This window comes from Diorhabda sublineata, chromosome 3 (genome assembly GCF_026230105.1).
Source record: "Diorhabda sublineata isolate icDioSubl1.1 chromosome 3, icDioSubl1.1, whole genome shotgun sequence".
NCBI classification, from domain to species: Eukaryota; Metazoa; Arthropoda; class Insecta; order Coleoptera; family Chrysomelidae; genus Diorhabda; species Diorhabda sublineata.
In genome coordinates, this window is record NC_079476.1 from 34,539,184 (window position 1) to 34,566,722 (window position 27,539).

A 27,539-nucleotide genomic window follows, 5' to 3' on the forward strand; every position below is an offset into this window, starting at 1 on the left:
ATTACTACAATAATAAGTTGTACGTATTGCCTAATTAAGCGTAAATCAACGACAACATGGTTTGGAGTAACTTTTCAGGTAATCGATATGATTCATGGAATTAACGATATATTCATGATAAATTCTTGGATTGCAATTTCGTTATTAAAACAAAATGAATGGATAACATTGTTAGAAAATCTTGAATATATTAACAATACAATAAAATGTATTACTGTAGATACATACAAGTTGTATACAATGAGTGTTTTGCTGATTTTTCTGCCGATAAATACCTACGACATTGTAATTCTATTGAAAATATTTCCAAGTTATTTCTACCATGGTCCAGCACACGTTGCGAGATTCTATATTTTTTTCACAACCATACTAGTAACTAGAACGTTATTTATACTATCCAAAAGATATATTAATTTAAAAGAAAATATGTTCGCTTTAATGGTTCATCAACAAAATACCCATAAAAAAATCGATGACTCGAAGAAAATGTATGTCCATTTATTCAATACCATGGCAATATGTAATAAAATTTTCGGATGGCCAGTACTTTTCATCTTTTCAGCAACCATGTTACAGTTCTTAACTTGTTTGGATTACAGTCTAACCAATACTTTAGAAAGAGTTGACACGGTGTTAACTTTTATCGCAATAACAGGGTTTTACCTGGTAAGTAGGAAACTCATTATGCGAATATTGCTACTTAAGTTTTGAGATAGACAAACAAAAATAAATATTCATAATTGGATATGGCTCCATTGTTTTTCAAAATATTTTCCATTAAGATCAATACACTTTTGAATGCATTTGAACCAATTGTCGAAGCATCTTTTCTAAACCGATTGAGGTACCTCCAAAACATGTGATTTGAACGCACCAACCGCTTCTTCAGGTGTAGAAAAAACATTGATCTCGCAATTTATGCGAAAATAAAAGAAATCATTGGGTCCTAAATAAGGAATGTACGGCGGATGACCCATCAATTCAATTTGTCAACTGTTCAAAAACGTTTTCATTTGATTTGATGTTTGAGAGTTCGCATTGTCGTGGTAAGAAAATGATTCAAGCGATAGGTTTCCTTGATTTTTTAGAACACTTCGATGAACAAATGCAAGTGTTCTATTCAGAATTTACCGTTCCACGTCGTTTTAATGGAAAGGTGGACACATGTCCAGTTATTCCGAAAAACAGAGCATTAATTGCAAAAATAATGAATAGTACAACGTCCAAATGTAGAGCAAGATATTCTATCATCTCAAATAGAGGATATCCACAAGAGGTAATCCGATGATAAAGTCATCTACACAAGGGTGGTTTCTGAGAAAACACTCTACAATATACTTTGAAGAGGGCTCAACTATACAAGATGTGTTAATCGGTGGGACTAAACATCAAACCGGACACCTACCTAATCAACTTCACCAGCAAGAAAAAACTCAATCTCAAGCTTATCAATCTGGACGGGTAAGAAATTGAGCGGAAAGCAGAGAGAAATATTCCACCCTAGATAGTAAACTCTATCTATAAATGTATATGAAAAAGAGATAACCATTGAAGTCACGAAAGTCATGATAGTGTGCAAAAACTTCGCAGAGAAGAATTAGGGTTGTAACTCCATTTGAGGTGATCCCATATATTGCATTGATAAAATATACTAACATTTTTGGAAAACAACTTGTGCAAGTATTCATGCAGTTTTTTTTCTTGTAGATAAATCTGGCGATTCTAGTGTTTGCCTGTAACAATATCGAATTGAACGCTATGGATTTCACAACTACATGTTACCTTTTCCAAAATAACATATCAAATTATCAATTACGTCAGGAAGTGTTCTATTTAGCGAATTTTACAGAAAAAATACAACCTAAATTTTCCGCGGCTGGTTTCTTTGTTGTCAACAAATTGGTTCTTGGATCACTGATTTCTATAATCACGAGTTATTTGATTATTTGTATTCAATTCAGAACATCAGAAAAGTAAATTTTGTAAAACTATTCCAAATTAATCATTATCCTTGTTAGTTATACATTTCACATTTCCACTAATCAACAACCTTCTCGATGGAATCAGTTCTTTTGGCCAAGACAAACAGATCCAATAACAAATGGTTTACTTAGCTCCATACATTTACCATGATGGAATAGTTCACGTTTTAAACCAGGTGTTTTATTAGTAACTGCAGCAAAATAAGTCCACATTATTAGATTTCGTTCATTTAGACTTTACATAGACCCAGTTCACTGAAGCCAATTAACGTTTCTTTTCTTCTAACATCGCTATTGAAAAAAGGAGCTCTAAAATAATATGCTTGACAACTCGACTGGAATAAATTTTTATTATATTATTTAAACGTTAATTATTACAGTAGATTAATATTACAAGTTATGGGGTACACCAAAACCAGCAAATAATTCTTAAATATGTTTCGACCATACATCTCTTCGCCATTTTCTGAATTAATGAAAAATACAGAAATTATGATAGTGGGAATATATGCCATGTCAAAGATATCTACGATTGAAAATGTGCGGACAAATGGTAATACAGTAAAAGCAGGGTTAAAAAATAGTAGAAATAAATCAAGAGGTTTGAAATCAATATTTTAAATACTTCCGATGTTCAATCAAATTGATAATATTATTAGTGCCATCTCTTGCAATCTACACAGTAAGTATGATTCCAACTAACGTCATCAATTGGTGAAATCATAAACAAATTTTACCATATGAAATATTTGGTCAATTGGTGGTACTTGCAAGATCTTCCAATGATTCAGGTATTGTAATCGGTATTTCAAGTTGATAAGAGAAGTTGATATTGATTACAAACTTTGTACAATACCAAAAAACCAACAGCAACACACTCCCTTTTCAGGAATTTTTATAATAGAGTGATTTTTGCGACAACAGAAATTAGATTATTAGATTATTCTTTTGTTAAATAATATCACATCTAAAGAATCCCATAATACTGATCTTATTCGCCAAAAAGACAGATGCAGATTCCTAGGATTAATTTCAGTATTTCAACTGTATTTTTGTTTCCAAGATACGGGTTGGATCATAACTGTTTGCACTTTTGAGTTCCCTTGAAGAAAAGGATTTAAATTGTAAATTGTAAAGCGGTGTACACAATAATATATCGATGGAAAAATTCGTTTGGATTACTTTTGAAGATATCCAAATATTCGTTTGAATTTTTAATGCGATCGAGTTTTCAATCAGAATTGCAGCATCTGTGTTCATATGGCCACATTTTAAAGCAGAAAACCCAAAAATCGTTTCATGAGACTGATCAGTGTCACGATAATCTTCATTTCAATTTTCTTTGTATGATTATTAGAACTAAACTATCTGTCAAATTCAAGTGAAATGATGACAGAACCATGGTGAAAACTACGAATATAAACCGCCATTGTATGTGGTATTTTCACAAACCTTTAATGCTCCCTTTTTATTTGAAATTTTTGGGCTTTTGTCCATATTCATTAAAAGGTTAAAAATTAGATCTATCCTGCTAAAAATATATTTTTGACTATAGGTTCTGAAACATACAAGTCGGAATGTTCCAAAGGTAGAAGAGTTGTGGGAAAAGTTTCCGACCTTATCCTAAAGATGTCAGCACTGCTGTCTTGTTTTTGAAAGCAAGGCGCCCACGCAATTGAAAGAAAAATTAGACACTGTATAATGAGACTCTATTTATCATCATTTACAACGGAAAAATTTTGGGTAGCTGAATTCAAATGTGGCCGTATCAGCTTGACTGACGACGAGCTTTCGGGACGGTCAAAAACTGCGACTACTACTATGTTCCTGAAACGAAAAGACAATCAAGACAGTGAATTGGAAAGGGAGAACCTGCTTCGAAAGAGGTGCACGATAACGCACCTTCCCCGACTTCGGTATCGCTATGACTAGAATTGCACTTCGAATTGGTTGACCACCCACCATATTCACCAGATCTAGCCCCCAGCGAATTCTTGTTATTTCCTAAAACTAAAAGTATCACAGTATCAGTCGAGGAAGTTATCGAATACGTAAACGTCTATTTTAGGGAGAAAGACGGCAACTATTATTTGGAATGGTTAAAATGTTGGATAATCTTCTTCTTTCTTTCATAATAGGTCTATCACCGGTTCTCTCTTAGATACCTTCTCTAATCCTGGCTCTAGTTTGTCACTCCACCTCTTTCGTGGTTGACTCTAGTCCGTGTTCTAATGGAAGATTTATCCCTCGCTATTTTCTATCGTCTATCATTCGACTAATATGTTGGTTTTATTAATTCTTACACTGTGATACCTCATCTTTTTTCGTGTTTCTGGCCTGTTTCTAGTTCTTGCTTTGTAGATTCGTGCTTTCATTTCTTGTCTTAAGTATTTGTTTCGCCACACTACGTTCTGAAGATATCCAGCGATCTTATTTGTTCTGGCTACTTGCCCTCTTACCTCGTCTTCCAAGTCTCCAACTGGTTAAGGCAATTCCAAGGTACTTGAATTTCATTTTCTTTTGTATTATTTGACCTAATTGTAATTTGTATGCAATGGGCTCTGTATCTTTGAAGATCATCTTCATTTTCGGAACATATCATGGCGTCATCGGCATAGCACAGGATTTGGATTTTTCTGTTACCTCGTCTTCCAAATCTCCAACTGGTTATGCCAATTCCAAGTTACTTGAATTTAATTCTTCTTTGTATCATTTGACCTTCTAGTTCTAATTTATATCCAACGGGTCTTATATCTTTGAGGATTATTTTCATTTTCGTAAAATATCATAGCGTCATCGGTATAGCACAGGATTTGGATTTCTCTGTCAACCATTAAGTTAGCTTTGCCCAGCCGTACTTTTTTATGATTGATAATTACTAAACGAGTCTCCTTGTCTAATACCTCTGTTGACTGGTATGTACTTTGTTTACCATCAATGCGAGCTCGAACTTTATTATCTGAGTATATGTTTTACATGGTTTGTTTGATAGGTATATTTCTATTATGCAATAGGTAAAAAACATCTTCCAGATTAATACAGTCAAACGCTTGAATGGGGACAATGAAGCATAGGAATGTTGGTTTGTTATATTATGTGGATTTCTCAAACAGTTGTCGTAGGATAAATACTGCAGGTACGCAGGATCTTTCTGATTTGAATTCTTTTTGCTCGACTCCTAGATTATCCAGCAAATTTACCCCCTGTAGTTAGCCGGTTCTTGTTTATTTCTGAGTAAATATAATTGTACTGGTTCACTATCATCTGTCTGGTATTGTACAGTGTAGCAGGTTTTTACGAGTAAGATTTGTAAGTTCTTGTTTGAGACGTTGAAATAATGAAAAGAATTATGCAAAAAAATATCTTGGTACTGTCAACTCTAGTATGAGAAGATAGGACTTTCAGTGTAATTTTTTTCGTAGATGGACAGGTTTTTGTCTAAGGTATTCAGTTATAAAAAAGCTTTGAAAACAATTGTCTATCACGCAATGATCCATGTTACTTTTGTTGTTAATAAACAAATAATTAATCGAAGTATTATCTATTGAATAAATAATGTCATAATTTAATTAATTTTTTGTGATAATTTAATTATAGATTATAAAGAAATTCCTTTATTCCATTTTCGCCCCTCATACACGAATTAGAATCAAATTAAAAATCTAGATGATTTTAATATTTGGCCGTCCCAAGATGTCGGTTAGTGAAGGCAACGAAGATATTGTAGATATTAAGAAGCATTTTGTAATAGCTAAATGGTTCGGAGTGACTCGAATGCCATTAAAAAATAATAAATTGAAATATTTACGAGAATCTTTAATGGTTATATTTTGTGTTATAATAATAATAGTAAATTTATGTTCCATCAAACAAAGAAATGAATTTTTAATATTTAGAGGACTGACTTATGTTGTAGTTGAGTCTCTACACGGACTCAATGACATATTCACTTTAAACATTTGTCTTTTAAGTTCTTTAATAAAAACAGAAGATTGGAAACAATTTCAAGAAACATTAAAGCATGGCAAGAAATACTTTATAATGAAATATACACGAAAATCTCGTTTCATCAGCCTGGTGTTGTATATCTTAATTATTGTTTTCGTCATAATTGTACTTTATGATATTTATATCGCTTCAATGTTAGAAGAACATTCGCAGTATTATAATGTAATGCATATTGCGAGATTATACAACGTTTTCACTGCTATTTTGATGACTAGAGTATTTCTCATGTTCAGCAATAGATACCAGTATCTGAAAAAACGAATTTTGAATCTTGTTCATCAGCAATCTTTTAATGCAATTCAATCGTTAACAGTGAGTGACATTAAACATCAATACAAGTATCTGTATAAGAAGTTTAGAGTTTTCAACAGATTATTCGGATGGCATATGGTAACTATTTTTTCTGGAACTTTAATTGAGGTGCTGAGCTATTTGACTTATAGTATAAGTAACACATCTCACAAGAAGTTTGGTCTACTCTTTATTGATACTGGAATTTGCTTGATTCTTATTGTAAGTAGAGGAATTTTTTTTAAAATTATTCAAATATATACAATAACGTACAATTACGGCATATTTTAATTTAAATTTAAATACAATAGAAAGGGTGTTACTTTGCATCCTGTTGAGCATTTTCAACAAGTATAAGTATTTCATTAGTAGCCCATGGTACATAGAAATCACTATAATATTCCAAAAAGACTTGATTTGCTATTCTATCTTATTTTTTCCTATTTTAAACTATCTAAATATTTAATTTTAGTAGATGTTCTCCACTTCCTTCTTGGTTTTCACATCTCCTACTCCCTGTTTTTTACACTGCGTTTCAGTACATTTCAAAAAATATATATGCCATGAAAAAGTGTAGATAGTTTATGTTTTTATTGGCATTGGCCCTGACAACGTTCCTCGAAGCTTAAAATGATCTTCCTGCTCTTCTGAACTGTCTCTCATGTTGTTTTTAAATTTATTCATAGCCTAGTTTACACGAGTCCATTTTGGCTTGGTATTTGCCTTAGGTGAACAGTTTTCCCAGCCAAGCACTAGCTGCCAACGCAAGCGAGTTCCACATAACGACCCCCGCGGATGCGTTACGAACGCGTCTAGACACATCACGCCAGTCACTGGCGAATGTCCGTACGGTGTGTGTTTTTGTTTGGAATTTCTGCAACAAAATGCCAAGAAAATTCTAAGAAGAGGATAGAAAGCGTTTTAATTCATGCAAAAATAAGGAAAGAGCGCGCTTCGGCATTATAACAACTTCGTCTAGTATAAAATAGAAGAACTAACTATCGATAAATCAAAAATATTCGAAATACGTGCTACTTGGAAATGGTCAAAATCGAAAAATCTACAAAATCTGGGGCTGTGGAAGGCGTTTCTAAGCCAAAGGCAAAATGGTTTGGTTTTTGTCTCGCGAATTCATTATTTTTTAACTTCAAACGTGTGCAAACCCGAAGATAAATCCGTGAATGAATTTCCTCGGCTAAACAACTGAGACAAGGCCAACGCTGGCTTGTCTGGAGGACTGGTGCCGGCATTATTGGCTTCGTATAAGCTCTGCTTAAAGGAGCTTGCAGAGGATGTACTTTGAATGCAACCCATGGTCTTGACTTGAAGTTTTTTAGCAAATCCTCAACTAATTTTTCATAGTTTTCAACTTTTTATTTTTCAAAAATTCAAAAAATACCGCTTTATAATTAGCTTTTTGAATACGAAGCAGCAGCGTTGGAAATTTTTCAAAAACCCCAACTGTAACTTTTTCTTCTGATATTTTCTAATGTTTAAAACAGAAATTCCTCACCTCAGATCCTGACGAAATGAGTATTTGTGATTTATTTATCCAGAAACTATAAATAGTGGAGATATTAGGCATTGAATTCAGAAGTTTTTTGAGCTCCATTCGTATTTTTGTAACGACAAGGCAGCACCTCCTAAGTCAGGGAAGTGATAGTGGGCATCTATTGTTCCAGGCTTAGCTGCTTCGAAGATGGCCCAGAGGACCATGGTTAGCCCAATATGCATCCATTCGATTAGGTTTGATTCAGGCTGGATTGATATGATAAATACCTGCAGGGCCATGGTCCACCCTTCAAAGTAATATCTACTTGTAGGTTCGGTTAATTCTGGTTTGGTTAGGTTAATTTTATTTCTATGACTGTCCACCCCGTCTGATCCATTGCCTTCTTTCGGTGTTCTATCGCTCATTGAAGCACCTTATCGGTCACTCGCATCGTAATCCTCTTTATATATATAAATTAAATAGATGTATATAAATAAAAATGTCAATAAATAAGTTTTGTTTTATATAAACAAAGTCATTGGCTGCCAACTTTTGATAACAGATTCTCATGACGCTCGATTAAATCCCAATTCGGCCTCTTGGACTTTACTTCTATTATGAATAAACCTCAATTTAAAAGTGTGCATGGAATCGAGCAGATCGTTTCCATTATATATGAATACAAGAAAAACAAATTCCAATGATAGTTGTCCTTCTATTGAGGTACAATATTTTTAACTGTTTTTTTCTAGGTTAACTTCATAATTCTGGTTACTGCCTGTCACAACGTTGAAGCTAACTCTCAGGAATTCGTATCCACCTGCTACTTTCTTCAAGATGAAATAACTAATTGTTATTTACGCCAAAAGGTAGCGTATTTAGCAAAGTTCGCTGGGAAAATCCAACCTAAATTTTCAGCAGCTGGTTTCTTTGTAGTCAACAAAAACATTCTCGGGCCATTCTTCTCATCTATCACCAGTTATTTAATTATCTGCATCCAATTTACATCCTCAAAAATACAAGAATCACACTAATTGTTTCGTCTTTACAACGTTTATGAGTATATTAGAATGATTTCTGTTTAATATACGGTGTGTTCTAGCTTTTATTAAAAAAACGAAAATAGACCAAAAGAGTTTTTTGAACCTCTCTATCCATGGTGAATTCCTAAATATTTTTTTCGTCATAATTCACTTTGATTTTATATTTTTTGATAGAAAATCAGTTCAACCATTCAACAGTCGATCTATTCAGATCTTTATCAAAATATTTTGGTAGGAAACTAATAAAACGAATGATCTGAAAATTATTAATTTCGTTTCCATATTACATATTCTCCCTAATAAACATTTCAAATATTTTTCTCAGAAAAGAAGCTTCCAGTGAAACTTTAGCATACAAGTATATTCATCTGAATACAGTTTACCTTCAGTCTCTAAAGACGATAACTTGATTGTCGAAACGCTCGTCAGACAGTGTAATTATGAGTGTTGATGTAGTGGTGGTGAAAACAGTGTGTTCAGTATGAATATCGCCAACGGTTTCAGAAATTCCAACTTAATTTATTCATCTGCTGAAGAGTCGGAGCAGTATTCATGCAGACACGAACAACGAGAGATCAAATAGCGAATAGTGAACATAAATTAGTGAAGAGGGAATTTAAAATAAGAAATTTATTTACACTCTTTCATTCGTGGGGTGAATTAATAAACACTATCTCTTACGTTATTAATTTCTTTACACACTATACAATGCACTTATAATAATTTACTTATAAGTATAACTCAAATAATTTCTGCGTTTACTAATTCCTTCTTTTCACTACAACTATTTATTTAAAACTAAACTAACTGCGCTTACACAAATCATTTATATACCTAAATAAAATTCTACAAAGTTCTAGAACAAAAAGGAACAAAAAAAATAAATAGACTTTCCTAGAAATTATTTAGAAGGAATACTGTATACAAACCGCCTGCTACTAAAAAAATTAAATACAAATAAACATCAAACGAGTTCCGCCATTTATAAAAAAATGTGAAGGACGCCCCGCCAAAAGCGCCGCGCGAATTTGCCGAATTTTTTAAATTTCATAGTAGCTGGACAAGGCCGGTCTATGAAACCATTTTGCGAACTTGTTCGTAACATTATTTATAGTTCAAATTAAATCAATTTGTCCCACACATCAGATGAAATAACATTACAATATTCCACAGTTTTGAGAACAAAAGGTAACGAGACATTTGGAATATTGGGCCTAAAAGTAATAAAAATTGAGATCAGTTGATTTTTACAATTAACCTCAAAAATTCAATAATAAGAAAATACTTTTGAAAAAAGTACTGTATTTGAAAAAAATTTTACTGTGAGTGACTTCTGTTAGAACTAATTTTAGGTTTAAAAGACTTTTTTGTTTAATTATAAAAATGTGGATACTTTAGGTGAAAGAATTTCTTATTGTATTCAATTTTTTTAAAAATTTAACAACTGGGACAATTGTACTACTAATTTCAGTTATACTTTTCTATTGTCCAAAAATTGTCTACAGGATATATTAAAATTAATTTGATTCTTCGACTTTTCTTGAATGAATTCCTAAAGATATCATCAAGAACAGAAAAAGCTACGGCACAAATCTGGTTAGTTTTGTGATGTAGCTTTTTTTGTCCATCAATATTTGTACCATTCTTACTGAAAACATGCAAGCAACCTTCTTTATCAATTTTATGATTTCCGGCTTCGTCTGAAATGGCTTTCATCTGGTATGTCGTGGCCCATAATGAGATTGGCATAAAAAGTTTCTTATTTAGCGCATTTTCACCTTATTTTACTTTTAAATCGCACTAGTAATCTTACCATAGACGATTTTAACATTTCGTGTGCTTTATTTTCTTTTCAATTGGTTCAAGACAAGATTATAGCAACAGATCATAAGCTGAAATCGGTTGAAACTTGTGACTACTTGTGTCAATACAAAAAAGTTTTAAACTTGCTAGTTGAGTAATTGCTGCTATAAAAATTGTTCACACCTCGCACGCATTTGGTTAAAAACAATAACTCCAAGTCATACTTAACATTTTAACAATAGCTTTCAACTATAATTTATTTTTTAGGGGTTTAATAATAGTTCCATACTTTTCTTGGGCTATTATTAAAGAAGAGGCGCAGGCGTTTTCCAGTTTGTGTGTTACGATAACAGTCCAACACGGGTGAGGTCAAGAATCGATCTACCTGTTGGTTTTGTTATGAAATGAAAGACAAAACAAATAACAGAGTAATTAAGAATGATCGTTTGTTTTCAGTGTGATTATTGTTCAAAAATAATATTTTATCAATTAATATACCTACGAGCATGTTATAGGCTACGAAACGCCACTTATGAATATATTAATTTTAAAATCTCATTGTTTGTGCATAAATTGCACAATTTGTAAAATTTGAAAAGCTAATTTCGTTCAGATTGTTATTGCAATAGAAATCATATTGTTGTTTCCTGCCTATTTTCAATTGAATATAAAATTTTATTGATTTTATATAAACGTCGTTATGACTTTGTTAAATGTAACTTTCTACCACCGTAGTGGATTTCCGAGTAGCGTTTTTTTAAGGTGGTAATATCAACATCGCCATCCATAAATACGTTTACACATGCTCTACGAAAACAGTGTACCATGTATTAATTGAAAAATTAGCAATTTGCTTACTCAATGAAACAAGATTGGTTAAGATATGAATAGAGATCCAGAATTGATACTAAAAATACGTGTATGGTACCAGAAATACTTGGCCCAATAATGAAAACACAAATTTTATAAATTGAGAATCATTGTGTGTTAATGACGAAAAAGAAGTGTGTATAATCATATCATCTCTTCATTGTTGGAAAATCTTTGACCATCTAGCCATTTTTTCATGTCTGCGAACAAAAAATAATCCGATGGGGCTAAATCTGGCGAATAAGGTGCATGAGGGAGCAATTCAAACTTTAATTCAACAATTTTGGCCGTTGCAATAACGGATGTGTGAGCTGATGCATGGTCTTGATGAAACAACACTTTCTTCTAAGCCAAATGCGGCCGTTTTTGTTTGATTTCTTCACTCATACGTTGTAATAAGTTTGTATAATACTCGCCGATGATAGTTTTTCTTTTTTCAAGAAAGTCAATGGAAATTATCCCATTCCAAAAAACCGATGCCATGACCTTGCCTGCAGATGGAACGGTTATTGGTGCACTCATTAATTCAAGAAAGCATAAGAATGGTTTTCATATCAATGTCCAATAGTAAACTAGGTAATTTTTTTCACTTCTTATAGGAAATATTTCGGCAAGAAAAAAAATTTGATCTTAACCGAGTTAAGTTAGAGAGTAGTAAACAATTTTTAGTGTAAATATTATTTTCTTACAAATTATCCAGTCTACTGTAGAAATTTTCTAGTTTAGAGACAAATTTTGGCTGAAACAACTGTCCTCTATCCTACCCAAATTTAGTTTGAGTGTTATTTTGGCTCATTTACAATCTCAAGTTTGATTCGAGTCTTATTCTAGTAGCTTTATTTTAATTTTTTTTATATTTAAAACAGCCTGGTGATTATCTTTCCGATCGCTCTGTGCAGACGCTACGCGGGCATGCGCTGTAGGCGCACTCTGCCATTGTTGACATTCAGGTGTCAGTCGGCGTTGTGCTATAGCCAGTAAACATATCCTCCATTATCGATGCTCCCGCCAAGTGTGAATTGCGAAGCGTAATTCGTTTTCTTGACGCTGAAGGCGATAGTGCTGCAAATGTTCATCGGTGGTGTGTATGGGGAAAATCATGAGTGATAGTGTTGTGCGTGAATGGTGTTGAAAGTTTAGAGATGTCCGTAATTATGTGCTGATAAAGGAGGCCAAGGACGCAAATCAGATGACCTGGTTCAATGAGTTGTTATAATGTTTAAAGAAACAGTAAATTCACCATTACTGCTTTATCTACGGAATTTCCAGCAGTTTCAAGGTCTGTTTCTAATGTTATTGATCGGTTAGGCTACATTGGCAGCAACTTTCTTTGAAGAGGGTTTTGAAAAGCTTTTCCACAGATATGATAAATGCCTCAATCTCTTCGGTGATTATGTCGAAAAGTAACCGTCAGTGTACCAATCTTTTGGTAATAAAATTATAGTTTTATATGAACTTGTTTATTATTTATAGCCTATCGGAGGTTGAAAAACAAACGGCCCTCGTATTTCAATGGAAGCACATATAAAATGGTTCTAGTGGTAAATCGAATTCAGTCAAATGAACTAGTTGTCTCAATTCTATTTTCTATATTGACAACGCCCTATGCACAAAGCATGAGTGATTTTCCTAATATTATTCTTGAAATTCTATAAATTATGTGTAGTCATTAACTTCACTAAAAAAATGTGTTCAACTGAATGAATGTTTCAAGTATCTGTGAACAACCCAAATAACACCCGTATGACAATATTTTCTAAGTACGTTCGCCACTAACAACGTCAAACTTTATGATGTCAGATTTGACTTATTCACATCAGTGTTGCCATATCATAAAACTTAAGTAGCAACTCTCGTATTCTGTTGAAATTCGTATTTATTGTCTACATTTAAACGAACTTTCTTAAGGTACTCGTATATTTATGTGGCATAATTTATTACTTATTGAAGTATAATTTAATGAAGTATAAAAATTTTAGATTCAAATTAAAGTTTTCCACATTAACCGGTCCAAAAACAAGGAGAAACTATGAATGGTTGGCGCGTGTGCACTACCGTTGGCGGGCTCTTGTATTAATTGAAAATCAATACAACTCGTCTAGTCTAGTCTGGCAAGAGCCGTTTTATTCAGCCCGTTACGATTTGTTTACTATATTCTACTATGTTGCAGTCACGCAGTCAGACTTCATCCAATGAGAGTCTGTTGGTACATATTTGTAGCCTGTATTTCATCCAGTGGCGAACTATTACTCCTCTGGTTATGGTAAGGAAACATTAAAGTGTAAAAAATAATCTCTATCTCTTAAAAGAGAGTAAGATGAGTTATTAGAATATTTAACACAAAAATCTAAAAAAAAATACTATGAGATATTCTGTTAGTTTCCTAGAACACCAGGCAAGATGCATTTTAAGCAGCCGATTTACATTTACTTCACTTACACTTAGAGGTGCGGCAGAGATGGATGGAGGCGCCTGGCATGGGACAAGCGAAGGCCCATATAGACGGATCCCGTTCGTCTCTCACCAAACAACTGTTACCTCATCAGCTAAATAGATGCGAAATCAGACTAGTGACCGGCTAATCGGACACTGCCATCTAAGAAGTCACCTTCACACCATGGGTATCACGAAGTACCGCTGGTGGATAGAAGAGGACGAAACTGCAGACCACGTTATCTGTTAGTGCCCCGCACTCACACGGGTGAGATTTTAACACCTGGACAAACCCCAGAACCTGCCTAACGACATCAAAGAGTTCAAGCCAAAGCACCTGATCGGCTTCTCAAGGGCCATCGGACTTTCGTAACGTCAAGTGGGGCACGACGGGCCTATGTCCACAACGGCTTCACGACCTCCCACACCTACGAACTCATTAACTAACCAACACTTAGAGATTCACATGTCATGGTACATCAAATATATTTTTCGAGAACACTTTAAAGTGGTATTGGTAGAACGTCAACTACACAGAACTTGATCTAACTTTATGTTTAGAACAAGAGCTACTTTCTGCTTTTGTAACCATTTTTGCATAGTAAAAATTTTTCGTGAATAAGGGGCTTTTTAGATGCTATTTAGGTGCGAAAATCAAATATATGCGTAAAATTTCATGATATTTGGAGTAGTGAAAGAAAGTGGTCAGCCATTTAAGTGAAGCTACTTTTTTATTTTTAGAACAATTGATTCAAAATAATTTCGTGTCTGAATTTATAATTGCTTATAAAAAAAATATTGTACAAGCTCAGCAATGGCTTCAAAAGTATACCGGTCTCTGCCCTATCGTAAAGAACCATTCGTTATTGGTTTGCTGAATTTAAATATGGTCGTACATCAGACACCCATTGTGGTGAACGTTCTGGTCACCCAATTGAGGTGGTTATTCCCAAATTGGTTATGTCTAATCGTAAATTAAAATTGCGTCAGTTAGCCGTAAAGATATCAGAAGGCAATGTGTTTACAATTAAGAATGAACATTTGACCATGAGAAAGCTTTTGTTGATGATTCAAAGAAGTGTTTGGCTATGTTTACACGTAATAAATCAGATTTTTTGCATCGATATGTGACAATGGATTCATCACTTCACTTTGGAATCAAAACTATCTGAGTGGCACAGCAGTCAGTTGGATCGTTTGAATGCAAAAATCAAGGATAAACGGCCTTATATTACATTACACTTTGAATTGCCTATTCGTTGATCTCAAAAAAAAATGTTCGCCACAAGAAATTGCTGAAGCTGGAGGCTATAAAAACGATTTTTTGCAAAAAAATGTGTTACCATAATATTTTTTTGTTCTAGCTTTTTGAATTGTATTAAAGCAATATCCTCAACCTCTGAACAGTTGTTTTAAGGTTATTATAATTATTAAACTATGATAAATGCAAAACTTATAATTACAAATACCCGATTAATGTTTTAGAGGATATAATTGTTTGGTATTTGTTGCATCACAAATAATGCACCGCATTAAAAAAAACTGATTCGGTACTGGTATTGATAAACTGTTGAACTCTACATTATCTTCTCAGCTCTAAAATCTAAACCAGGTCAATTCTAATTCGAAAATCCGGTGATACTGCATCGACATTTTTTAGAATATATAACAGAATATCCGGTATTTGGCGTATATGTTCACAGATTCAATTTATGAAGCATAAACTTCACATTTTTCTACGGGCACTATTTATATTCTTTTCAAATTATAAATAATGATACAGGTAAAAAAGGTGACACTTTTTGTTGTCATTAAGTAAAAATCTCACTAAAACTACGATATTCCCAACAAAAAAGAAGAATGGTTTGCGTATCAACTTACTCCATTTATATATTAAAATTGCATTTCCATAATTAGATCTTGAGCTTTCGGAAAGACATTTTTTTTTATTTAAAAAAAACGACTACAAAAATTTATTTCTCAATAAAAAATGAGGGAAAAAATTATGACAACCTTTTCAATATTAAAAATTTTTTAATATCTGTTATTATCTCTTGGCGTCCATAACCCTTGGGCCTGTCGGATAATCAAATCTCAATTATTTTGTACTTATTGCCAAAATGGTAGAGAATGTTTAAGTACTAGATAGATCAAGTACAAGAAAACGAATTAATTGAAGAATTAGCAATGAAAGAGACCCCAAAACCCTTCTGAGAGGACCAGATTGTTTTCTAAAATCAGCACCAAATAAAATTGTAATAAATTGTAAAAATTTTAGACCACGGAATCAATACAGTAGGGCTATGATAAGCGAAGATACTACTGGGAAACTACGACCAAAAAAGATCGGAAAAATAACCCGAACTGTTCTGCACTAAGATTTAGAGAGGACATTTCCTTAAATGGACACCTCAAGATAAATGGTGGAAAAATACGACTGGAGGATATATGAAGAATGCAAGACACTACAGAATTTCAAGCCCGGGAACATTTTTTATTGAAGAAAAATGCTTACTAAAACTGAAACCGACATATGTGTTCAAATTTATTAAGCGATAACAAATAAAATACTTAATTACTAGACAAGTTTTCTTTCCTTCCTCAACAAGGAAATTGATGGACAGCTAATTGTATTAATTTAATTAATTAATTGATTACTTTTAAAACGAAACTTATTTAAAAACACTGACTAATCTTGCAAGGGGTGCAAAAACTTGGTACAATGGGTGAATATAGGTTAACTGCCCTTGCAATGTAATCTATTTGATGCAATATCTCGAAAAATGACAGATAAATTCAACTTAAATTCAAAACTTGCTTGTAAATTATACAAATTATTATTCTCCAAGATATCTATAGACAATTTTTTGGCTATGGACTCATCATCAAGTTGAGTGATTAATTATCCAATTTGCTAAACCAGATTGTAGATTGTCGTTTTGAAACGCGCAAAAAAATATTTTTGTTCGATTGAATCACGTACTGCCGCTGTTCCTAACATCCTTTAAAAAAGACAGAGCAATTTTGTTAACGATTCTAGTTAAAAATGCCTTTAATGCGTTCCAAATTAGCACGTTAGATTGCAATCACATCTATTCCTTTTCCCTAATTTTTATTTTTATAAAATTTTACTATGTTAGACCAGAGTGTATACGGGATTTTGTAATGAAGCTTGATTTAAAATTTTCTAGGCCAAGATGAACAAATATTTCATTTAAATTAGAGATTCTATTTTCAGTTAATAGTAATTCCTTGAAAATTTTATCCAATTACTGTAAGAGAGAGGGAGAGAGAGATTTGCAGGATATAATTTGGGTGGAGTGAGGAAATTTTTTATAGTGAAGAGGATTCATTGATTTTGGCCCTGATATAGGAGATGCTCCTCTGCAGGGCTGTCTAATTACTGTAAAATCACTTAAACTTAAATAAAAGTTTCCTGGTAACGATAACTTCCGCCCTTAAACAAGATTCGACAAAGAAAATTCTGTTCTTCTTAAACATACATCCTATCTTGTAAGTCTGTCTGCAAATAATTGTTTATCGTATCTTTTCATATAAAATCAGTTTGAATTAACATGTTGAACTGATTTTCTGTGAAAAGATACCTATCACGAAAAACATATAAAAAGGTTTAAAAAGTAAAAAGTTGAAGAAAAAAAATAATTGTTTATATAGTTACATTTGCCTGGATTTCACTCAATCGATGAGTACAAGAAGAAGAGCTATGTTTGAAGAAAAAGAAGATTTGTCAGCATTAGATTATAAGGGGGAACAAAAATATGTTACAAAAAAGGCGTGAGCAGCAGAGCTCCATCACGAAAGTCGAATTTTTCGTCGAATGAAGTATTTAACTAATACACAAACAAATCTCTCCATAAAATGAATTTCTTGGAGATGATATCAATTCTCAATCTTATTTCTTTATATGGAAAATTTGCTATTTCTCAATAACTTTTCATTTCACAAGTTAACTCTCTCTCTCGAATGAAAATTCATAATTTCAATAGACCCGGTGGTCGTATTATTCATTAAATAGGAGGCGGTCCAGTTCAACAATTACAACGATCAAAATGATTTCGGGCGTTTTGTGCTAGAAGAACTGAAGAAGAAAACTTTGAACTTGAGAAAGACAATTCTTCAACATCACCCCTACTTGCATGCGAAGTTCGAACCCTCTAGTTAAACTTTTTCTGGCCAAAAAATAAGAAAATATAACAAAAATGACCATAAAATGGAGAGGGGTGGAGATGGAAAGTTTCGACCTTAGACAGGAAATCTCGCAACTAATTGAACCTACATGTGAAATTTCATTTTTCAGTCGCTTTTCGTTTGACCTGCAGAAGTGAGCAAAGGTCAAAAACCACTTTTTTTGCACTGCGACCCCTCGAAATATTCATTTGTTTTCAACCAAACTCTAATAACATCAATCCGCCGCCAAAAAAACCATGTATGCTAATTTTGAACCAAATCGGACCCATAACAATTGCTCGAGAGACGAAAATAAGAATTGTAGCTTAAATAGATCGACTAAAAAAGAAATTGAATAATAATTTCGAAAATGATAATTATAACACATTCCTTTAAAGTTTTCTTCATCTATTTTAATAAATATCATTCCTCTTCACCGGTTTTATATGAGAGATACTGATCTTCACAAGAAGTATCAAAATAAATTGAAGTAAAGTCTATTTAAAAATATTTATTTCGGTTACGGGTTGACCTTTTACTTAATGAAAATAATCAGTATAGTAATTGTCATAATTAATACGGCGACGAATCTCAATCCAACACAAATTATCACACTTCTCGCGGGGCAATTGTTTCAATCAAAAATGCGATTAATTGATTTGAATCTAATTCGTCAATCGGATAACAAGTGATAAAGTCAAAATCTTGGCCTGAAAGAGGAAGACCAAGAAGACAATGGGATCCCTTGATGAAGAAAATAAGTAGAAATGCAGGGAAAACTCTGATAAATACGAAAGTACCCTCATGGAAAACAACGTCTAAAATACATAGAGATAATACAAGAAGAAGAAGCAAAAAAATTCAAAAGGATATACAACAATTTCACCTAAACTGTCTAAAATACTATTCTAAGAAACTAGAGGAAACAAATGCTGGAAAATTAATGGGAAATTCAGAATTTCCATGATATTAACACATGATGATGTGTTCTTGCTTCTTATTTAGAAAAAGTGCTAGGGATTTGACAAAAAAATTAGATTATGGGATTGAAAATGAATCTAAGTGAAATGATCGAATCCCTTTATTTCACCACAAAATGTCACCATTGATATCGATGGATTAGAAACGGACAATTTGAAATATTAACAATTAAAATTGACTAGAGAGAGTCAGTAAGAAATTACATTATGTTTAAAATCTCCTTCCAATTTGTTTTGATCTTCTCTTTCGCGTGCCGTGATCGTTATCAATCATTGATTTCCGTGTTAGCTATCATATTTTTTTTATGTAAAAAACAAGCACAAGAGCATAGACCCTTTTAAACTCGAGTGGTGGGGCTTGCCGTGTGAAGATGTCTGTGGATATTGATTTTGAACTTCTGTAGGTTGTAGTATTCGGGAAAGACGTGCCTTGGTAGCTTATTTCATAGGTTTGCACTTCTCTAAAGACATGAGTCCCGATAAATCGAAGTTCTGGGCGTCTGCAGGCGAACTCGGTGTGCATGAGTCACGTCGAGTAGGTCTTGCAAAAACTTCTCTAGGCGGGATTATGTTGGACAGTTCGGAAGAGTATTTGACGTTGTAGTATCAGTAAAACAAAATCAGGTTGATGACTTTTCTTCTATGCTCTGAGCTATCCAAGTTCTGGTCAACTCTGGATCGGCTATAAGTCGAACTGCTCTCTTCTGTGTAGAGTCTAGCATCTTCAAGATATGCTTTGGAGCCGAGCTCCAAATGTACAAGCAATATTTTAAAAATGGACGAATCTGGGCATTTGTAGAGGATTGGAAGCTATTGCAGAGTATATATCTTTTTGGCCTTAATGAGTTTTTGTGAAACTGCCTTGGCTAAATCTGCCACGTGACTATAACAAGACATTGATTCCAACCTCAAAACACAACAAGCGAATTTGCGGTGATGATGGTATTTTATGTTCAGATAGAACCAAATCCTGAGCTGTAGTACCAGCCTTCTTTGTAAATATAACAGCTTGAATATTTGTTGCATTCAGCTCAATCAGATTGATTCTACTCCACTCCAGAATGTTTTGAAAATCGGTATTGATGGTGGTGATCTGTTTCTGTCGTTTATTGGGGCGGCGAAGCCATAGAACAAGTTGACAGTACTGTGGAGTAGATCGTTGATTTACAGGAGGAAGAGAGTAGGTGATAAGATGTATCCCTGGATGGATCGGTCTTTGAGAAACTTACTAATCCAACTAATAAGTGAGAACGACAAAACGTAAGATCTTAATTTATTTAGGAGGTTGCATTACCAAACCCTGTCAAAAGCCTTCAATATGACCCCATATTTCTCTATCACTTCAGTTCATACCTTGGTTACATAGGCTAGGAGGTCCCCGATTGATCTAAGTTTACGGAAGCCTATTATTGCTTTATTTACTGCAGCGCAAAATACATGAACTTTTGACTATTTTTGTTTTGTTCATGCGCTTAAAAACCTCGGTGTTTGTAACTGTACACACCCAACTTATCTTTAAAATAAGGAAATAAACCTACGTCTCAAACGTTTCCAAACGTTTGAGTAGATTTTCTGTTAGCGTACATGCCTCTGTGTCGTATAAGAGTATAGGAAACTCATAACATACGCAGATTAAGGTTAGATTTTTTGTATTTTATAAAACTTGATCTCACTTTGGCTATTCCTGCTAGTATCTCACGCTATGATCCAATTTTTTTGGTTACTGATCCCAAGTACGTTAATTTTTGTAGTTTGTATTTGTACGTTATTAACCGTGATTTTTCCTTCTTGTACTTTTGTTTAGTTATTACAATATGTTTAATCATCTTTGTATTAAACTTTTTTCCGAAATACTGGCAAACTATAATTAACAAGTCTGCCTATGTACTTCTTCAAATGAGCTGACTATTAAAAGCGTATATAGTTGACATATTTTTTATTAACCAAGACACCTACATCAGCGGAATTGAGAAGTTTAAAAAAAAAACGGCAGAGTGTGATAATTAGAAGAAGCTTCCATCTTATCTACCGATAAAACTTGATATGTATCTATATTCAGGAATATTTAAAAATATAGTTACTTAATTTCAACACGTAAGCAAAGAAAAGAACAGTGGTGGAATTTTATATATAAATTCGTCTCCTATTCGGGTTTTATTATATTTTGAAAAATTTTCCACGAAGTTAAATTGTCTATTTTACTCGCAACATACCCATTCTATTTGGAATCACTTTGACCTATTAATATATTCCACTGATAAAATGTTAATATACCTAGAATAAGTGATACTTCAACGAACTCTATGAACTTATGATTGGGTTAAAAGGTTAAATGATGTTCTCGTTAGTATAATTATTGTAATAGAATTACTAATAAGTAACTAAGCTTTTTTCAGGGACGGCTAGTGCCAAGTGCTGCAGAGCTCTTGAAAAATTGAGAACGGAAAAATGATTATTATTTTATTAAATAATATTAATTTGAACTTTCTACTACTTATCCATAAAAAAATTCTTGGTTGGGTTACAGTTACATTGTAATAACTTAATAAAGAACTCACTAAAGTCTACCTGTTGAATAATCTACCTACCTCCCGATTCACGTTGTTGAAGTATTATTATTCATCATACACGAACGTATTCTAGGCACTCTTTCTATGATCTACGATAATAGCGTGTTTAACTGAAGAAGTTAGGTGATTTAGACCATCGCAATGCTTAATACGGCGTGTAGATTCCGAGTAAATAGTTTATTTCACAACTTTCCGAACTGGCTAGTTATTTAGACCGATTCAAACTGAATAAACTGAAGTTACCGTCAGTTTTAAATCTGTTATAAGCTTTTAAAATTAGAACATTGCGAATTTTCTTTAAACACAATATAGTAAAGTAGTAAATTATAGTAAAGACGTCGTTTAAGATGTAAAGTAATTCTTGGTGATCCGTATCCTCCTTGTATGGTTCCCAATCCCGAGATTTCGAGATCCTTATTGATTCTAAACATTCTGTTTACGTCAATATTCCAAGATCAACGTTCCACTTTAACAAACAGTGAACATCAACTATGTCTAACTCATGGCATTCATCTTAGAGTCTTATTTGCTCTATATTGAAAAAAAGACAACTAATAATAACGCGACAACTTCCAATAACCTAAAATCTAATTTTTCTTTTGATTCAAATGACTAATAAGGACACTACGCAGGATAATATGCAAAATGACGATCACTATGACGATGGTTTTCAAGTAAATTTAGAGCTTAAATCAAGATTAATCATACGATTTTAATTGATAGAAACTGCATATTTACAAAAATCCCCCGTAAAAACTAATGAATGTTTGAATAAACATGTTGGAGAAGAATTTGGTTAAAACTGGGTGGAACTAAATTAAATATTTGTATATCTGAAGCTTCAATTCATATACAATCTAACGTTGGATTTTCTGAAAATCAACATTTATTCAAAACATAGCATTAGAGCCAGTGAAATTAGCTGTCCAGTTTTTATGTCGCCAAGACGTCAATCTTTTATCTGCTGAAGCGACAGGTTCGAACAGCATCAAGAACAAAATTCTTGTATCAGCAAATAATTGGCGTTTTGTATGACAATAAGAATTACGAATTACGGATAAACTTATCAAAAACACTGCGTCACCTTTATAATTTAAAAAGTTTGAGAGAGGTAATGTTAAAGTTATTATAACTAGTTTGCGAAAAGTGTGGTGGTGTATAATTATTTATTGTAGAAGTGTAGAGCCCGAGCGTTCTTTTATTTCAGCCGTTTATTTATGCAACAAAATACGCTCAAAAATGTCCTTCTATGCAGCCCAAATTAGAAATTACCATTAAACTATCAAATTAAATTACTTGTTGAGAGATACTGAAATGGTACTTTGTAGTTTATGCAGATAATTACCAGTAAATTAAAAAGGGTTCGTCAAATTTCAACTTCTTTGTTTAATTTCCTAATTTTGTGAGGTTATTAGCACAGAATACGTTAGGTCCATATATGTAATACTCCTATATGGACGGTTGGTATGGGAAAAAACATCCCTACGTTTCTCTCTCGTTCGAGACACTTTATCTAAACTGCGCATACTTGAGAATGTGCAGAACCGAGCTGGAACCTCGGAGGATAGAGAAATCGTTATCATTCTGTCTTTCTTAATCGGAACAGCTACCACTACCAGAAGTATTACGTATATGGTTAGGTCTAAAATGTTTGAAAGTTTGAATCCTTTAGACGATGGTGTACTGATAGACAGTGTCAGGAGCTTTCCACATTTGTTTAACAAAAAGGACCCCATAAAGGAATTTCTATTCGTTTACCAGTAATTTATGATTATCATAAGTTAAAATTTTGTCTGCATAAACCAGCTTCACTTCCAACAAAAATATATTTAATATAAAAAAATGTTATATTATCTGTTATCTTCTTTCTGTTTTATCTGTATATTGAAAAACAAGTTCGTTGCAACAAAAAGTTTGTTACCTCTTTTTTATACTTTATTGTAATTTTAATTTTGAAACGTTTGTTTTACTATTATTTGTTTACATGTTCCCGATCTCGAAACACCGATTAAATCAATGGGAATTCAACAAAAACGATAAAAAATTTTTTCAAGTTGAAAAAAATACCTAATAAAACTGTTTTTCTACGTTCAAGCAATGAACACAACTTTATTGAACTATATTTAGTGGAAAAAATGGATCTTTATCGCACTAGCGCAATAAATATTTATTGAATAATTTGTCATTATAGTACAGGGGTTTGTGATCAAGATAAACATAAACATTCCAACGGGCGAAATATTTAGTCTTTTTTCTGTGACATTGTAATACGTTTGAATTGTAAATGAAAGAATTGTGGTTTTGATTTTACTATGTACTGGATTACGAAACTAGAAAAAGCATTTTTTACTAAAATGCCATATTATTCCAATTTATAAACACAAACGTAATTGCCTAAAACATACGCGATCACGACTGGTATGATTTGGATAATGCAACCTTGCAGTTTTAGATATGTCAGTCAAAAATTATCAACGTAGAAAAAATATAGTCTGCTACAAGGGCTGGCTAACGGCCTCATTACTTTTTGCACTTTTTGCATAACTATTACAAGTAGTAAATGAGAAAAAAAATGATTTAGTTGACAAAAAAAAACGTCACACGTCCTTCAACAAAAGTCTATGAAAATGTGAAAATAAGGACGCGGTCCCCTCGTTTTTTGGCTCTAGAAAATCGAAAAATCATCCGATTTCGATGAGTTTTTATTCAAAATCTTCGTTTTTACGGCGGATTTATGAAGAAAAATATGGGAATAAAAAAATGGAAACTAATATTGGTTAGGTAAGGTTAGGTTAGGAGGGTGCTAAGAATTCAGAACAAATATTCACATTTGGTCTGCTTTTCAAACATCCACACCTCGCCTCACTCCCAATTCTCTTCAACATTAGTAAGATACCATTTTTTTAATGGTGAAAATATTCAATTTTGCAAAGTTAACTTTTAATATTGTACAATTGATTACAATAAGTGATTTTAAGAATGTTTTTGTTCATACAACTTTAATGATTACTTAATAACGATTATTTAATAAAAAAGGTACAAACAATTAAATGTGAGAAAAGGTCAATTTTAAGAGAATTTGTTTTTATTTTTAATTGTAAAAACATGATAAATCAACATTTTTGTATAACTTTTTTTTGCATTTTATACGTGATTATACGTGAATGATTGCATTTTCATGAACATTCAAAGCCCCGAAAACAATATAAGTTTTCATTTTGTTTATTCTCATAATTTTTTTCGTAAATCCGCCGTAAAAAAATTCATCGAAATCGGATGATTTTTCGATTATTATCTAGAGGCAAAAAACGAGGGAACCACGTAAGTAAAAAACTACCTAAGGACATAAATTATCCTTGCAACAAGCAATCGATTAGTCTAAGGGATCCGTAAAAGGATTTTAACAGATTATTTGTGAATGAAATTTGTTCCTACATTTTTAACTGACGAACATGTTTCAATTTCAATACAGATTCGTATTTCATTCCTAAACTTGATACTAGAGATGACAAGTAATATTCTCAATGGACAATCTGTGGCACACCTCGCCCTAAAACTGTCAGTCAATCAAAGTCGAATATCAAGGTCATTTTAGCGTCGATAATTAGGTCATACGCTCAGAATTCGTTCCAAATCAACATGAAGTATCTTGTTGAAGCTCGACATACTATTGCTTAAAGATGCCTCTATCTCACGATATGTCACATTTCGATCTTTTTCAATCAAATCTAGCACAATATCTATACATTCACCGGTTTCGTCGTCGAGTGTACATATGCAACGTTTGAATTCGTAATACCTATCAGTAACCTCTTGTCTTGCTAATCTACACCGAATTGTATGAAAAATAATTGCAAAGAAGTGTTAATTCCATTTTTTATAACGAATCACTGATTGCAGTCAAACGAAAAAAAATTGAGTGTCAAAAACAGACAGGGTTCCAAAAATGTAGAAATCAACCCTGGTATGATCCAGTTGAGTCATTTAATTAATACCTTTAAACTAAAACATATAATGTTCTAAAAGAACAATTAATAAATAATATGGTGTAGTTTACGTTTTTTTTTAACAATATTTCTGTCAATAATAAATTTATTTATTGTTTGTTTGAGAAGGCTTGTTTTCAAACTCCATATAGATGTGATATTTTATTTGTAGTTTATGCGTTTGCAATTGAGCAACTTGTATATGGTTTCTCTGACCGATGAACGGAGAACGGTTTATGAAACAGAGTTGTACTCTCTATTTATGTAATTATCTAGTAATAAAATTTATAATAATTTGTTGTGATGAATCATCGCAAATAAAAAAAAATCAACACGCCATCTCAGTAAACAAGTCAACAATTTTAGCACATAAAATTTATTATTCCAAATATAAACTATTAAATCTGAAGCACTGTAGATTTTTTGATAGCTTGGCAACGCTGCTACTTGGAAAGTTGTTTTATTTTAAAACGTTTTTGTTAGATGTGATTAGAATATAAAAAATTCATAATATATATTTTGAGCTAATTCTTTCCAAAAGAATATTGAAACAGTTGAAATATATAGTTACATTATTAATATATTCGGAAATATCAGGAGAGAATCAGAGAGAGGTTAGGACAACAACTAGGTTAGATATGAATCTTAGCAAGACGGCTACAAATATTGTTTAAGATCAACCTTAAAAAATGAACTTGGAAACAACAACTAGAGAATGAATATTATTATAATTTTTTTTTCTATTTAATTTAGTGTTAAAAGTCGTAATGGTTATTTCAAAGCAAGAAAGTCAAATCAATTATTGTTTGAAATTTATATACAGATTAACTAAAGGTTAGAATCCAAAGACACCTGATTTTATTATTTTTAAACTGTCATTTTTGACAATTATTTACTTACTACGGTGTTTTGTAAATTGTATAAATATTAATTCATATTTACAACAGTATTTAACCGCAAAATCTTATATGAACTTAATTATTAAGAAACATATTCTGTTTAGATTTTGTTTATTGCTTACCGCTTAAAGGATCGTGTTTTTTACCAAACTGCAACATTATTCTATCCGTACAGCCAGCCGGTACTGAATGAAATACTTAAATATATAAAAACCACTAAAAAACTACCACACATGTACCGCACAATACGAATAAACGGATCAAAACAAAACGATAAAGAGACCTGAGTTATAAACAACACACGATAAAACCTAGTCTCTCAAGTACTATTTGATATAAAAAAAATTAACGCACGCATCAACACAGATAAACAACATTCACTTACACACACATTGTGATGAACATAAGAACCGGCACTAACATCGGTGATGAGTGAAGGAAAGAATGGCCGTACACTTCCACGATTTCAAAGAGTCAAAACAGTGCGACGTGCTTTTGCGAAAATCAACTCGCGATTTCAACGTTGCCACATTAGAAATAGCACGAATTTGGGCGATATAGTCCAGGGAATAATGTACTTAATAAAATGAATGATGGAAAACAAAAAAATAGAAATATTTAACTAAGTAGATAATTAGTTTGTTTTTTCAATTATAATGATTTTCATAACAACTAATAATTATTAAATGTTTTAAATAATAAAAGGCGGTACCGATAAAAAATTGTGACTCAAGGCGTCCAGTTGTTAAATTGAATTATCAAATGTATTTGAAATCTAAAAATAGTAGTTCAATAACGTTCCACAATAGCGACCGCTAAAAATTTGGGAACGTAATTTCTCTAAAAATAAATTAATGTAAAACCTTGTAAATGAAGTTTATTGTTAAACTTCATTAATTAGGAACACTTTTTACACGGACTTTGGAGAGTATCCCATATAGAAGAAAAGTTAAAAAAGTGTCCAAATGTATACGATAAATCAAGGGCGTCGCCA

General features: G+C 32.6%; 2 protein-coding genes across 4 annotated transcripts in view; one reads left to right on the top strand and one right to left on the bottom strand.

Moving 5' to 3' along the window:
• The window catches only part of LOC130442196 (uncharacterized), a 51,952-nt gene extending 35,447 nt beyond the window's left edge, over window positions 1-16,505 (top strand). The window contains exons 1-3 of one of the 2 annotated variants that reach the window (XM_056776317.1): window positions 6,182-6,503; window positions 8,526-8,642; window positions 16,201-16,505. In XM_056776317.1, coding sequence (XP_056632295.1) covers window positions 6,198-6,503; window positions 8,526-8,642; window positions 16,201-16,221 — 444 coding nt within the window. In that variant the 5' untranslated portion in view covers window positions 6,182-6,197 and the 3' untranslated portion in view covers window positions 16,222-16,505. Of the gene's footprint in view, window positions 1-6,181; window positions 6,504-8,525; window positions 8,643-16,200 lie in introns of those variants that run through there. The other variant, XM_056776319.1, reaches the window with a different exon arrangement.
• The window catches only part of LOC130442195 (growth factor receptor-bound protein 14-like), a 385,241-nt gene extending 358,177 nt beyond the window's left edge, over window positions 1-27,064 (bottom strand). For both annotated transcript variants that reach the window (XM_056776314.1, XM_056776313.1), the window contains exon 1: window positions 26,668-27,064. In XM_056776314.1, the coding sequence (XP_056632292.1) occupies window positions 26,668-26,704 (37 nt within the window). In that variant the 5' untranslated portion in view covers window positions 26,705-27,064. The remainder of the gene's footprint in view (window positions 1-26,667) is intronic.
• Between the last annotated feature and the right edge of the window lie 475 nt (window positions 27,065-27,539).